Source organism: Anser brachyrhynchus (genome assembly GCF_964034855.1).
Source record: "Anser brachyrhynchus genome assembly, chromosome: 4".
Classification (NCBI taxonomy): domain Eukaryota; kingdom Metazoa; phylum Chordata; class Aves; order Anseriformes; family Anatidae; genus Anser; species Anser brachyrhynchus.
In genome coordinates this window covers 45084568-45098415 of record NC_137698.1, presented here as the reverse complement: position 1 = coordinate 45098415, position 13848 = coordinate 45084568, and the positions used below count along the sequence as shown (strand labels likewise).

Here is a 13848-nt window from a genome sequence, read left to right as displayed (position 1 = left end):
TGGGTGACTTCTGGAGGAGCTGTGTTTAAGAGGGTGGCAAAAGTTAGCAAAACAAAAGCTGCCATGAAGACCTATCATGAACGAGGTGTGATAATTTTGGCAGTGCTGATGTGGGTGTTGGGAGATGGCAAAAAAAAGGGCACATGAGGTCAAATGGTCCTGCTCTTTGACTCTTTGTTGAAGGCTGTTTGGAGCAGAAATCAAAAACTGCTGTATGGTGAAAGCTTTCAATGAATGGCTTTTGATTAATTCTTGTGAAGCTGGTGGGAGGTGGAAATATGAAGAGGAATCAGCACCAAGTGTGGCCAAAAGCACCGCTGACAGGGCAAACTTTCTCTGTTGGCAGAGGCACAATGGCAGCAGCAACGTACAGAGATCTGCAACACACATAAAGCATATGCATTGGCAGTTTCCCCAGACAGACTTTGTAAGGATTGCCAACCAGTCAAACTGCCTCTTAACCTAATTTTACCAGTCTGCACACTTTGTTAGATACACTTTTGAAGTACCTATCGACCAAGTTTAGCATAAAACAGCAAAAGTGATAGATTTGATTTGTAACACAGAAGAGAGAGCTGGTGTGCTTTGTTCTGAGGAAATTGCTTTTCAGAGGCGTTCTTCCTAGTGTGCTAGTGTAGTTGTATTCATGTGGGAACAAATTAGCATTCCTTAGCCATAACTGAATTTCCAGCTGGATATATCATGGGGGAAAAAAAAGATAAGTATCTTTCATGCCTTCAGTGTGTTCTTTGACTATGAGATCTCACACCAGTATCTTTCATGCCTTCAGTGTGTTCTTTGACTATGAGATCTCACACCAGTATCTTTCATGCCTTCAGTGTGTTCTTTGACTATGAGATCTCACACCAGTAAATGCCCATCTCTTAGGGGCAGAAATGGCAGTCTCAGTCCTGTTTCAGAATGTAATGAATGCTTAGCCAGGCTTATGCATAAGATAGTGACTGTTAATCATGAGCATTGCTCTGCGTACGGTCAATTTGGATGTCTGAGTTTTGCCATGAAAAGGTAGAGCACAGCAAGATGACTGTCTGCAGTTACAGCCCTTAGCTGAGCCGTGATAGCTGAGGGTATGAGACCTGTGGTTCATCTCAGTGCTAAATGAGTTGGGTAGCTTCAGCAGCACACCCGGGTACTGTGCTTCTTCTTCCTCTGCTGTTTGACTGCTATTAAAAGTCGGGAACTGGATCTTTGGTTAGACCAGCTGTGGCCATTTTATTACTTAGCTTATGTTGAATTGGTAAATCCCAGTGAAGCGTAATAATGTGTTAGATATCTTGCATTACAATGCACGTAATCCTTTGGTGCCACCTCAGTCCTTTTTTTGGGGGCATGACATTGGCATGTGAGATGGGAAACCTGGCAGCTGAGATTTCGCCCTGGAATTGACACGCCAGGCTTCTCCAAGTACCACATCCACATTTCCAAGCTTCAGTTTCCCAGGTAATTTTGTATGTCTGTCTGCTATGCTTGTACTTAATGGTGTTCTAAGTCAAATGTGTTTGTGCCACTTGTGGAGTGATTTTTTCAAAACACTGCTAGAAGGCGGCATGTCTGTTCAGTGGAGGTCAACAAAGCTTAGAGAAAAGATGCTAAGGTGAGCCTAGACAGCAAACTTCAGGTGTGTTTACTATACTGTAAGGCAGCAAAAGTGGTGGGTAAGATCTGTCACGTGGAAGAGAGAACTGGTGTGTTTTGTTCAGGGGAATTTGCTGCCATTATTGGAGTTGGATATACTGCACTGAGTTCAAAACCAGCAACAGCAGAAATAATTGTTCAGCCTGAAAAGAAATAGTGGGAGATCTTCAGTCAGACTGGCAAGCCACAGCTTCCCTTCCCAAACCTGGATTCACTTACATCCATAAGTCGTCACAGCTACAGCACCACGAGCACTGCAGTTTCTTGGTGGGTGTTGGCAGTTTCTCATGTGCATGTCAGTGCCCCTTTCCTCAGCAACTGGAGAGCTGGGATATCCAGAAGCTGTCAGTAAACAACTCTACATGTGCAAGTGTCAAAACCTGCATCTCCAGAAGCCTCACTGGGCATTGTGGTCACAAGTGCTAGCAACTGGGCACATGCTGATGTCAATTTGTTCACTGCCAGTGTTTTCAAAACGCAAGTGCAAACTTGGGCTGTTTTGTGGCTTAAGGGAGCATGAGGACATTCACACCTTGTTTTTATGGGTGCCCAGGCGATGTCTTTTGCTTAGAATTGTACCCCTTCAGCATCAAATAATGAATAAGCTATGACTAAACCTGGACGCTGGAGCTACCACCGAGAATATCAAGCATGTGAACAGTGATAAGGCAGCGTTTTAGAAAGAACAGTGAAGAACAAGACTGCATAACGGGAGTTTTTAAGAATATCTTCTTTTAATGAAGTTATAATATAGAAATGTAGGCTGATCTTCTCTCTCTTGTACCATTTTACAATTTGCAATCCCATACAGTAGATTGTTATTCAAAATCTGATTTGCTCACACACTTGAATTTCTGAGGATAAAATTTGCTCCTCAGTATAGAGAGAGATACTTTGTAAATTTGTCCTTAACCATCGTCAAAGACAATCTTGTCTACCAAAGCAACGTTCAGCCACTGGAAAGTTTTCCAGCAGTGGGTAATTCCCGGATATTGAAAAAGTTGTCAGACATCAAAAATTCTTGTTCAAGATTGCATTAAAAACGATATCTATCTACTGCAGCTGGAAGTGACATTAAGAGGGGTTTTTACTTGGCTGGTATTGTAGAAGGTCAAGTTTTGCTTATCAGCCTCGGACTCAGATATTCCATGCAGTTCTCAGTTGAATTCAATAAAGCCACTAAACTTTGATGACTGTGAAGTCAACTTAAATGTGTTCTTCTGTGAACTTAAGTCCTAGATAACCTAAAACAAATTATTTTGCAGCTACTAAGTAAAAGGAATAGCAGCAGTGCAGTGCAGTTTGGAAAGGTTCTGTAGCATAACCGAACAAATCCCTTTCCTTTGCACATATAATCTGGCTTAAGGTAGAAACTTTGATTTCAAGCTAATTACTTCCATTAAAAACTCTGCAATACTTCAGATTGTCACTTGATCTTTGTAGTTTGCTGTACTGCTGCTGCTTTTGTCACATGGAGTTTTACTTTAGTATTTGTTCCTACAGATCTGCCCTTTGCTCCAAATCATGCCTGTCACTAAGTCACCTGCAGTACCAGGGATGATTTCTGCAATCAGTTTTGATACTCAGTGTTTAAGCTGTTCGGCAAAGTATCAGAAAACACTTGTGTATGTTTTCTATACATAGTAATAAAGTGAGAGGAATAGCAGAAAGTTTAGGACAGAATGATGCTAACCATGCTATGTGCCTTAAGGAATGACCCAAACAATGCGATAGGTTTGTAAATAGAAGCAAGCTGTTGAAGAAAAATGTGTTTATCTGTATACTTGTGGAGTCACATTAAAACATGGCCAATCTTACCAAGTTTCACAATGAATAGTAAGTGGGAACTGAAAAAACCAAACTGTTGCCTGAACATCGTTACCGTAAATGAAGAGGAAAAGAAACACTGTAGGTGGGGATAGTAGTTCTGAGCCATTCCTTTGGTGTCTTATATGTAACTGTCCCAAAAAACCCCAATAGGACTTCACCGTCAGAAATCTCCCGTTCTGCAGGCTGTCTATTCTTTTCTTGGTGGCCACAATCTCCAAGCACCTCTGACGACAGAAAAAAAAGAGTATCATTTGACGTATTTCACATTTCCACTTCTGTTCAGTGATCATTTTTCCTTCTGTCTGCGGTTGTTTGACCTTGGTCCAGTTATTCAAGTGAGCACAGAGAAAAGTGGAAACACGTCTACATTTTTTTCCTCCTGCATGCCAGGACGCAGCACAGCTCCCATGGTCAGAGATGGACTCAGGAGCTTTGAAGCTAAACTGTTCTTTAAAAACAAAATGATATTGTGATTATGGCTCAGAAATAATTATTTTTTTTCAGCCAAAGGCCATTATTTTATAGGCTGGCCAATGAAGATAGTGAGTGTTGAATTTTTCCCAAGCTTTGGCTTTTGAACCATGGAGGAGATGGTAGGAAAGCACCAATCAGGTGCCAAACAGAAGCTACGATGCAGCCAACGATCAGCACTATGTTTTGCAGAATTTTCCCCTGCATGTGGTACGTTGTGCGTGTTCAGGCCTTCTTATCTGCCAGCTGCTCAGCTGCAACAAAGATTTCAGTCCTGGTGGAGCAGGGAACAAAAAGGGATGGATGTTTCGGGATAAAAGCCGACCTGCTGTTTCCAGCCCACAAGCTGGCTGCTTTGCACGGGCAGCTGTGGATTCGGTGACTCAGTCCTGAGCGGTCACAGGCAGTCAGAAAATAGCAATGTTGTGGTGTGGCCTCTGCTCCATCCTATTTTGCAAATCACCGTTAAAACTGACCACTGCAGTTTTCCTTTCCCTGTCTCAACACTCAGACTGCTCGCCTGTTGAATATCCAAGTATAATGGTACTACTTGGGCCAATGCTTTCAAAAGTAAGTCTTGGAAATTGTGTGCGAAAATTGTGCCCTGCATGTCAACACCTAAATAAAGTGCCTACCTTCAGAAGCGCTGCTCTGAAAACCCCGGACTTTATCTTCAGTGACATTTTGCTGAGATCTGTTATCTGTGTGGTTCTGTGAGTGACCTAGAATAAGAAGAGCAGGATTCTTGTTTTTAGAAATGGAAAAATTTGCCCTTTAGGGAGTCCTCCACCACGCAGAAATATTTGGGGACATACCAGGTGGCCGTTTGCCTTTGCTTCAGCTATCTTCGATTAAGATGCTCTTTCTAAGCAGCAGTGGAATTGCCCTATGCCAGTGGATAGGCTGCAAAAGCGTCTGGAGATGACTGAGGAAGTTTTTGCTCGCAATGTTACCGGCCTGGGGCAAACACGGTCAGTGCCAAAGCAGATTTTGTCATGTCAGCTGCAGCAGGGTGCAGAAGCTTGAGGCTGGGCTCCTGCTTAATACCTGGGAGCAGCATAAAAGTCCGGGGTGCTTAACGATCAGGGGACTTGTGTGGGTAGCTAAGGATGTCAGACAGGTTTGGGCTATGCAATTCTACTGATTCACACTGCACGGAGGCTTGCTGCATATTTGTATCCGTCAGAAATCATGAAGCATGAAAATACTGTGCAACCATTTGATATTATCATTTCGCCACTCCAAAGACACTAATGCTAGCTTAGGGGAAAACCATCCCCTGTCTTATCTTCACTAGGATTTCATTTTGAGTTAGCCAACTCCCATTAAGAATTATTTTTTCAGAGGTAAGCCAAGGCCTAAAGAGCAAAAGGTATAGCTTCTACTAGAAGGAGGAGGATCTTTAAAACTATGGGATATGGAGGGGTGTTACAGGACTCAAGTCTTGTGTCTTGAAGAGTTGGTCAAAGCTGACTAAGGAAGGGGTCCTCTTGCAGTTTCCTAAATGTAATCCTTTTCTGATTAAATAATGAAGGAGGAAAGGCTTTGCTGGAAGGGCATGTGAGAGGCAGAGCCCTGTCTAATATTTAGTCTAGACAAACTTACATTAGGAAAAGAAAGATTTACAGGATCCACTGGACTATTGTTCCATATCAGAAATACGCAGGAAGAATTTCTGTGCTGGAAAAAATCTGCTTTTACATCCTAGAAGTTAAATATTTGGAAGAAGTTATCATCAGCACAAGATCTTCTTCCTCTCTTCAGCAACCTACACAAGGAAAAATAAAAATGGACAAACTGTACTGGGACCCATCAGTCTTAATCCAGAATACACTGATCTGCACATGGGCGCTTCGACAGATTCAGCATAGAAATACAAAGCAGAAACATCAGCTTAAATAAGGACTAGAGTCCTCCCAAAGCCAAAAAGACACTGTTCTGTAGTCTTACCTTTTAGTGTGCATTCTCCCTCCGAATTACTCATCCATAAAATGCAAATGTCAGTTCTGAAATGAAAGCTGTGCAAAGGAAAAAAATAATGATTAAACCATTTGCCTTTGTCAATGGTTTGAAGAGAAAAGCTCATGTCTGCAGTGCTGCATTTCTTTGGTATAGGAAGCAAGTGGGTCTGCAAAGAGGCTTCTTAAAATAAAACAATATCAGTCTAACCGCTGGTTCCGCCTGTACATTGGTACATCGGCTGGCTTGTGGGGGCTTCTCTTACTCAGAAGTGAACTGAGACTGACAGTAACATTTGTTTACTACGCATCTGATCAACCACATATAACCTTTGCCAAAGGAGCTAAATTAGAAAGAAAGAAAAAAGAGTAATGCATTGTTTAGGATAGGAACATAACTTTTAGGGATTATTAAAGATGAGAAACGAGCACAGGTCATTAGCACACATGCTACTGGAATGAAGTTTTGCAGAAACCAGAAGGTGGTTGTTTTTTCTAGGTAAAGATTGCTAAAAGGAATGCATGATACAATACTGAGACGATGTGGCAGTGAGGAAGACAATAGAAAAAGAAAATAAAGAATATTGGTACAACAAGATCTGAATGAAGAAGTCTCCAGCTACAGACCAGATACTTAACTACTTAAATAGTGTACTTGATTTCTTTTAATTTAGATGTGCAGACGCGGGCTTCAAAATTCCTAAAATTTGCATGAAAGAGAACATGTGTAGCAGAGAACTCATCCCATCCCATCCCATCCCATCCCATCCCATCCCATCCCATCCCATCTCATCTCATCTCATCTCATCTCATCTCAAGAGAAGATAGTAGTGAAAGACCTGCTGGGAGAACCTGGAATTGTCCTTGGGGAATGTTTTTCCTAAAAGCTCAGTGCCTGCTTTGGAGAGATTTATTCTAAACAAAAAAAGTAATGATTTTACTTTTAGGGGGAAGAAAGGGAGTGGATTTTTTTGTTTGCATTGCTTTGGAGGCTAGATCGCAGCCAGTGCATGTTGAAATGCCCACTCTTACTTCTACCCAGCACTTGCTGCTTGTGGCTTACAGAGGCAGTTGTTGTCATGTCGGGTAGCTCAGTGATTATGGCTGTTATTAAAATTCACTTACAATAATTGACCCATTTCTGAGTACAAGAATATACATGTGTATTTAATCTTCACAGCTCTTTCGCGGAGAGCCTCGAACGGCTCTGGAACATGACTGCCATGTTTCGCCTGAGGGAGAGGGAGGGTGTCATCCATGCTAGCATCACGAAAATCCCTTCCTCAAACACAGCCAGGTGACAAACCCCAAGCATCTTGCTGGTAGGGTCTTTCTAGAGGTTGACAAGGAAATTGCCCGAAGCACCTTCCACCAAGGCTGCTGTGGCTGAAGGTAGCATGGCCAACCATATCTTCTTCATCAGGAGGAGTTGGCTGTGACTTCAGAACTGAGTTTCTCCTAATATCCCCTTAATAACCTGTTCTGTAATTTCCTTAGCAGAAAAAAACAATTGTGTCAGAGGAAGAGAGATCCAGAGAAGAAGGCTGGAAGGCAGATGTTTTGGGTAAGGCAAGAGAGGGCTGGACAGGAGAAGGAGTTGGCAGGGCTCCACAGTGGTGGGAGCAGAAGAGGAGAAAAATAAGGCAAAAAAATAGTGGCAGAAGAAAGACATAAATAAAAGAGGACAGGAGGTGTCTGTGCTACAGGGGAAGTGGCATGGCAAAGCAGAGCCAGTTCATCCGTCCCTCCTGAGGCAGGTCCACCCAGAGGATGAAAAACTTCATGCTCTCAGGAAAGAGATTAAGCTATCCCAGCTACCCTGGTCACAAAGAGCAGGCGTCCGCGTGATTTCTGAACAGGGAGTGCAGGCTTCCCTTTTGTTTTAAATGTTGGAAACCTAATCAGTGAAGCAATTCTACCTTGCCTCAAAAGAAATCCCCGAAAAAGCTTGTTCAGAGTTCAGAATCCTTTGTACAAAGTTAAGAAATGCCCTGACAGCATTACATATCCTTTCTTCGTGATGCTGGTGTGTTTATGCCCTTCCCACCCACCTTTCCTTTTTCAAGGCTGTGGCTATGGCTTGTACTGTGAGAAAAGTCTTTAAAAGTCCCCAAAAATTTGAAAATCATGAGTCAGACTCCCTCAAAAGAGTGGGGAGGGGATTTTTTGTCATCTGTGTAACCATAGCTTCTTGTTTGTGTACGTGCACAAGACAGAACTTTTTGGCCTGTGCATAGGGGACAATATCTGTTTGATGGTGAGGGGCTTTCAGCTTCTCCCTACATTGTGAATGCTGAAGTCAGGCTGTGTCCTCTCACTCCCCTCCCACCTGCCCCTCATCCCAGCAATTAATTCTACCCTGATTTCCTTATCCTCCACTGACCTCCTCTATTAAGGCATTTGTAGAAGCCCTTTTGCTTCCCCTCACAGGCAGTTCGTAATGCTCAGAAAGCTGCAAAGACCAAGAATTTTGCAATGCAGAGCCAGAAATTGTGCATTTAGCTTAGGATACTTGGGACTTAGATTAAGAGGTGAGCTATACAGGTTTTGGAAAATGGGGCCTTGTGCTAGGAGTTGGTACAAAAACATGCAGGCTTGGAAAGATTTGGCTCTCAGCATGAGAATCTTGCTGATTTTCTTGATTGTGTTGCTTTTGTTTTTTCTCTGGGCTTTGTGTTGTGAGAGAAAGATGGAAACAATACTATGCTGCTTTTCAGCTGTTCGCAAGTAAGTGGGTTTATGTTTGTAAGGAGTCAGAAGGAGATTTGGATGAGCTCACCTCATAACATTATTTCTTTTATATACAGAAGCTTATGCTGTATTTACATAGTACACAAAATAATGCGAAGAATGAGAAGTTAAATCGAGCGAGTAATTTTTTCTGTCAGTAGCAAGAGTTGTATAGAAAAATCTGTTAAAATTGTGCGATTAAAAACTAGTAATGATACTCAACAAGGGACTTTATTTAAGTCCAAAAATAGTTATTGCTGCTCTTAACTATAAAAGCTTGGCTTTGCAAACATACTGCTCTTCCCTGGCAATTTCCTGTGTTTCCAGAGAGCCAGACAGCTTCTGGTCATGTTGAAACTGCTCTACTCTGTACCTCACATTTCCTTTTCAAGCTGCCTGATGTGGAAGGACTAAATTCAACTGCAGCAGAGCCATAGGTAGTATTGTGGTATATGCCTCTATGGTCTCCTCTAAAACCAGTATTTTTCACCCTTAGCATCTCACTACTAACCTCTCTTTTCCTCCATTTCCTCGTCTTCATACCTGAGCGAATTTTGGTTTTAAGAGATAGGGATGAAAAGGAGGTACTCAAAACCATTTCCCAAGGTTTTACACTTCCATGTAAAAACACTTCTTAACCACTTAAAATCCTTTTGTTATAGTAGATCAATCTTTGCCAAAAATAGTTTTTCACGTGCACTTCTACAGCCACGCAAAATAAGTAGCCACCCATGGCTGAATCGTGCAAGTGGCACAAGCTGCTGAGCATGTCCACGATCCTGTTTCTCCTCATGCTATTGTGTTCTCAGTTATGCCACGGAAATTGCATTTGGCCACAATTGCTATGCCATGATACAAGTGTATCAGGCATTCATAAACAGGTCTGCAAATTGTTACTTTATTAGCCACTAAATATCAGCAAATGGTCTTTAAAAAAAAACATTGAGAACAACTCCCCCCCCCCTTTTTTTTAAAGACATACAGTCATAAGGTGGCGTGGTATGCCTCATTTTAGCAGCACGATTTTCATATATATAATTAACATACCTTGTCTGGTCTGCTGACGAAATTATCAGGGACTTCCATCTTTTACTCATTAATAAGAGACTTACTTGAGTTAAAAAGGAAGTAAAAAGCATTGATGGAAAATAATCACTGAAAACCGCGCTCTCCTGCATGCCTGCAGACTTCACAGGGTATCCAATGAGCTGCTGAGTCGCTAATGACAGATGTGGGGCTGCAAAAAGACCGAGGCTGCCTGCCAGTGTTTCAAAGGTCAAATGGAAAGCTTGACAACTGAATTAAATGTACTGCGTAAATGTGTAATGCTGGCCTGAGCCAGTGGATGAGAGGAGCTCATGTAGTCTTGTGCTCGATCTTTAATACTACTTTGAAAGAAAGCCCACGTAAATGGATAAAGCAGAAAATACACATACAAAAGAATAAAGCAGAAAATGTGCGTCGCTGAAGATGCTCAAGAAATAATGAGTTGAAGAGTGCTGAACAAAACCCTCAGCTTGCCAGTTCCAAAGCCAGTCCCTGAAATTATATCGCTGCTGTTAGCTTCAGAAAACTGTACTATTTCCCTGTGTTCTTGCTTGTGCATTTTTGAATTTTAACATGTTACGAGATCTCTGAGAAGATGTGGAGGATGTGTTGTTTGTAAGCTCTCACTTGGTGTTTCAGTCCTTCAACTAGAAAGCTTGTCGCTCAGATAAAGAGTAAGAAATGACAGCGTGTGGCATAGCCATCCAGTGCCAGCCACTGCAACCACGCAGACTTCCCGAGTGAAGGGAACTGCTCATGATCCATTCCTGGGCAAGTGGTCTCTCTTGGGGAAAAACTGGTGATGACTATCATTTGCAGAAGCCAGTATTGGTTTGTGAATGATTTGCATGCAGAACCCTGGGCTAAGATGCATAGATGATGTGTTAGCAAGTAGTAATTTTGCAATTGAGATCCATTTTCTGCTCTGAGCCTGGAGGCATTCTAAATGAGCTGAGCCCTGCTTTCACCTGCCTCGTAGAGTGAGAGAGGGCAATGTCTTGCCTTGCTAGGAGGAAAAGAGTTTTCCTCCCTCAGATCTCTGCTGGGGAGCCCTCAGCTCCCATACAGCCAGCGACTCTTTCACAGTTTCGTAAGTTGTGTGAGAGGAGTGGGAGAAACAGGGAAATTATGTAAAATTATTTTTGGGAGAAGCTACAGCAGGGACTTCAGTCCTGGTACTTGCCCTGAGAGAAGGCTGGGAGCTCCCTTGGGACTGGTGTGTCCTTGCTGCAGGAGATAGCGTTAATGCAAAGCAGAGGAGGGGGGAGATGCCAATCACCTAACTATGCAGAGTACATCGCCTCTTTGAAGGTGGCTTATACCTTCATGCCTTTCAGTTTTTCAGTGATAAAGGGATTTGGAGTCCCTTGCTCAAATGACCATCGTGGTTCCCTTTTTTTTTTTTTTTTTTTTTCTTTTCTCCAGCACTCCCCTGTGCCCTAGTTTTCCTGGTACGGTTTAGGTATCTGTATATGTGGTATATATACCATATACCACGCCTCCATCACTGTCTGGTCAATGGCTCTTGTTTCTAACTTAAAGTGATTTTCTGTTGTGTCATTCTCAGCCAATTGAAAAAATTAATCTAAATCTCTTTTAGAATTCAGTTTTTAACCTTTAAAGGAAAATTTCAAAAGTGTTGCAGATATTTACCGTCAGAAGTCATAGTGAGGGTCAGCAGAACTTGTGCTTCCAAATCCTGTGGATGCTTTGTAAATATTCCTACCCAGCGCCACGACCCCCTTTGGGGGCAAACAAGTGGAAGTGCATCTTGAGGTATATATGGAGTTGTAAGAGTATGGACTCTGAAGAACAAGCATATCTGCTCCTGCTAAAAGCACCTGGTGCCTGCCTCTGCTCGGCTGCCCATCTCGCTGTGTGAAGGTGCTTCAGTTCACCCATCCCTCGTCCAAAGCTGGGTGTGGGGTGAGGTTCCTTTACGCTTTTCTAGGCAGGGATTCTTACTGAGTGCTTATGTAGTTACTCACTGTCTGTGTAACTGCCAAATCCCTTTCCTTCATCACCTATGAAGGAAAGGCTCTGAATTTGGGGATGTGCTCCAAATCAGCTGCAGCTCGTCCCGCAGTAATCCGCCAGCAGTGGGTTTTGCCCCGCAGCACACGCGTGTGGGTTGCATTGGTCAAATCGAAACCCAGTTAAACCGAGCAGCAGGTTGCAGCACCCCGAGGGGACCCCGTCACGTCAGTTCAGTAGTAGCTATATCTGGTCAGCTCGCCACCGTAAAGGACACGGGTGAAAAAGCCTCCAGTGCTATTTTGAAAGATTGTATTATTTTGCAAGAACAACCTGGTTCTTGAAATTGGTGCAAATCCGTGTAGGGCAGAGGTGAGGTGCAGCGAAGCAGCTCACAGTGTGGGAGGAGGCGGCGGTGCAGAATGAGCTGGAGAAAGAGCCCGGCTCACTGAGCTGGAAGGATGCGGGCGGGCAGGGAGCTGCTGGCCTCCAGGGTGGGATGTGGCCGGGAGGACAGCCTTGCAAAAGGCACAGCAACCCCGATGCAATACTTCTCTCCAGTTTGCTGTAAATTTTCTCAAGGTGCTCCGTCATATTACATGTGTATTGCTGCTGCTGCTGCCCACACCTCTTCGCAGCTCCCCGCTGCGTGCTGCACAGGCTTCCTGAGGCAGCGGGAGAGCTGTGCCCGTCCTGTCCCACCTGCCAGGCTGTCTGGCTTCGGAGAGGACCTGACCGTTCTCACGAGCGTGCCGCGGTGTCACGTTAGTCATAGCGCTGTGGTTGCTGACAGCTCCCCAGCACTAGACCCAGGGAGGTACAGGAAGCACGGTGGAGGACGTGACCCAGCACGAGACAGTAAGAGGGCACGTTCAGTCCCTGACACCGTAGCCATCCCAGATGCTTACTAGGTCAGTGTCATGTTGGGTGCTTCTAGCCCCAGGGTGATTAAGACAGTATCTGGTGAGCCCAAGCTCAGCATAGCTCACGTGTCTCAGCGCTTACCCCTAGTCTCTCTGAGCTGCAGCCCAAGCGAAGAAGGGGCTGGGAGGCCCGTTTTGTGACAGAACCGTGCAGCAGACAGAGTATCGGAGGGTGCAGTGTGTGGCCATCTGCAGGAGGTGGAGCAAGGTGGTCACACCTGGCTCAGCTTCAGCCTGCCCGGCGTGTCGGCTCCACAGCAGCCACCTGCGTGTCTCCACAGGCATCGCTCTGGTGCCCACCAAGGCTTGTCGTTGCAGATATGCCACCAGACCCACGCTGACTCCACGTGGTTGTAAAGCCTTTGCTTGCTTTCCATAGTGCTGTCGGAACCCAAAATTCTGAGCAGCTCTGGGCAAAAGCACCCAAGTGGCTTGGCATCACACTGACTAAGCCACAAGTTGGTGATTTAAGAGCAGCCCTACCTAACAGCACAAAAACTGAGTTTGGACCTCTCCAGGCCTAGAGAGCTGTACAGCTTCATTTGCTTCACCCATGCCTCAGTGTGCTGGCTCTGCTCAGGGACTTCTGCAGTGCCTCTGCACTTGCAGCACGGCGTATGGATTGGGCACCCACAGACACCTGAGAGTTGACGGTACTTGCTGTTTGAGTACGAAAGCCTCAGCATCTTGCTTCTCACTCAGACTTCCAACTTGGGCATCATCTTTGACAGAGACAGCACTGAATCCAGAGAATGCTTAAATCTGGATGTGTTTATTCAGTAACGTAAAGATTTTATTCACAGAACGAAAACTTTCTTCTCGTGTGTCTGCTATTGCAGGATTCTTCTTGGCTTTCATTCAGTCATTGTGTGCTGCTGCAAAGACAATTTGCCAAGCCTATCGCTCTGCTTAAATAATTTCTGTGATATCTCACTGCTCTGTTGCATTGAATGCAAGTAAAATGTCTGTTCATCCAAGGCTGGCTGTGCTGCACTCACAGCCTCACTAGCATCTCCCACTCAGTCTCAGTATGTTCCCTTCTGCCTCTTGCTGATCTGTGCTTCGAGGCTCTACGGCTTTCCTGTTACGTGTTTAGAGTACACGTTTTTTGATATTTCCAAAGCATCCCAATTTCAGAGATTTCCCAGAGGCATTGGAAAACTCTTTCTTAAGAAAAGAATATCAGAAGGATGTTCATGTTCCTTGGATTTCTGGCCGACGCTGCCCTATGTGTTCTCTGCTGTACTGTTCGTGATCAG

At 44.1% G+C, this 13848-nt stretch overlaps 2 protein-coding genes across 8 annotated transcripts in view; one reads left to right on the top strand and one right to left on the bottom strand.

Annotated features, from left to right (window-relative positions):
- On the bottom strand, window positions 1-12003 carry LOC308194521 (uncharacterized protein). Of its 6 annotated transcripts, none has more exons than XR_013950632.1 (4): window positions 9693-12003; window positions 5908-5975; window positions 4773-5725; window positions 1-4679 (listed from the first exon to the last, which is right to left on the bottom strand). XR_013950632.1 is itself a non-coding variant. In XM_080590553.1 (4 exons), exons 1-4 carry the CDS (start codon window positions 9821-9823, stop codon window positions 3535-3537), a joined length of 462 nt encoding a protein of 153 aa, XP_080446679.1. In that variant the 5' UTR covers window positions 9824-12003; the 3' UTR covers window positions 1-3534. The 6 variants fall into 6 exon arrangements, 1 of the variants encoding a protein (XP_080446679.1); XM_080590553.1 differs by lacking the exon at window positions 4773-5725 and having other exon boundaries at window positions 1-3710; window positions 4593-4679; XR_013950635.1 differs by lacking the exon at window positions 9693-12003 and having other exon boundaries at window positions 1-3710; window positions 4593-4679; window positions 5563-8445.
- The window catches only part of BBS12 (Bardet-Biedl syndrome 12), a 62939-nt gene that overhangs the window by 11575 nt on the left and 37516 nt on the right, over window positions 1-13848 (top strand). The window lies entirely within an intron of this gene.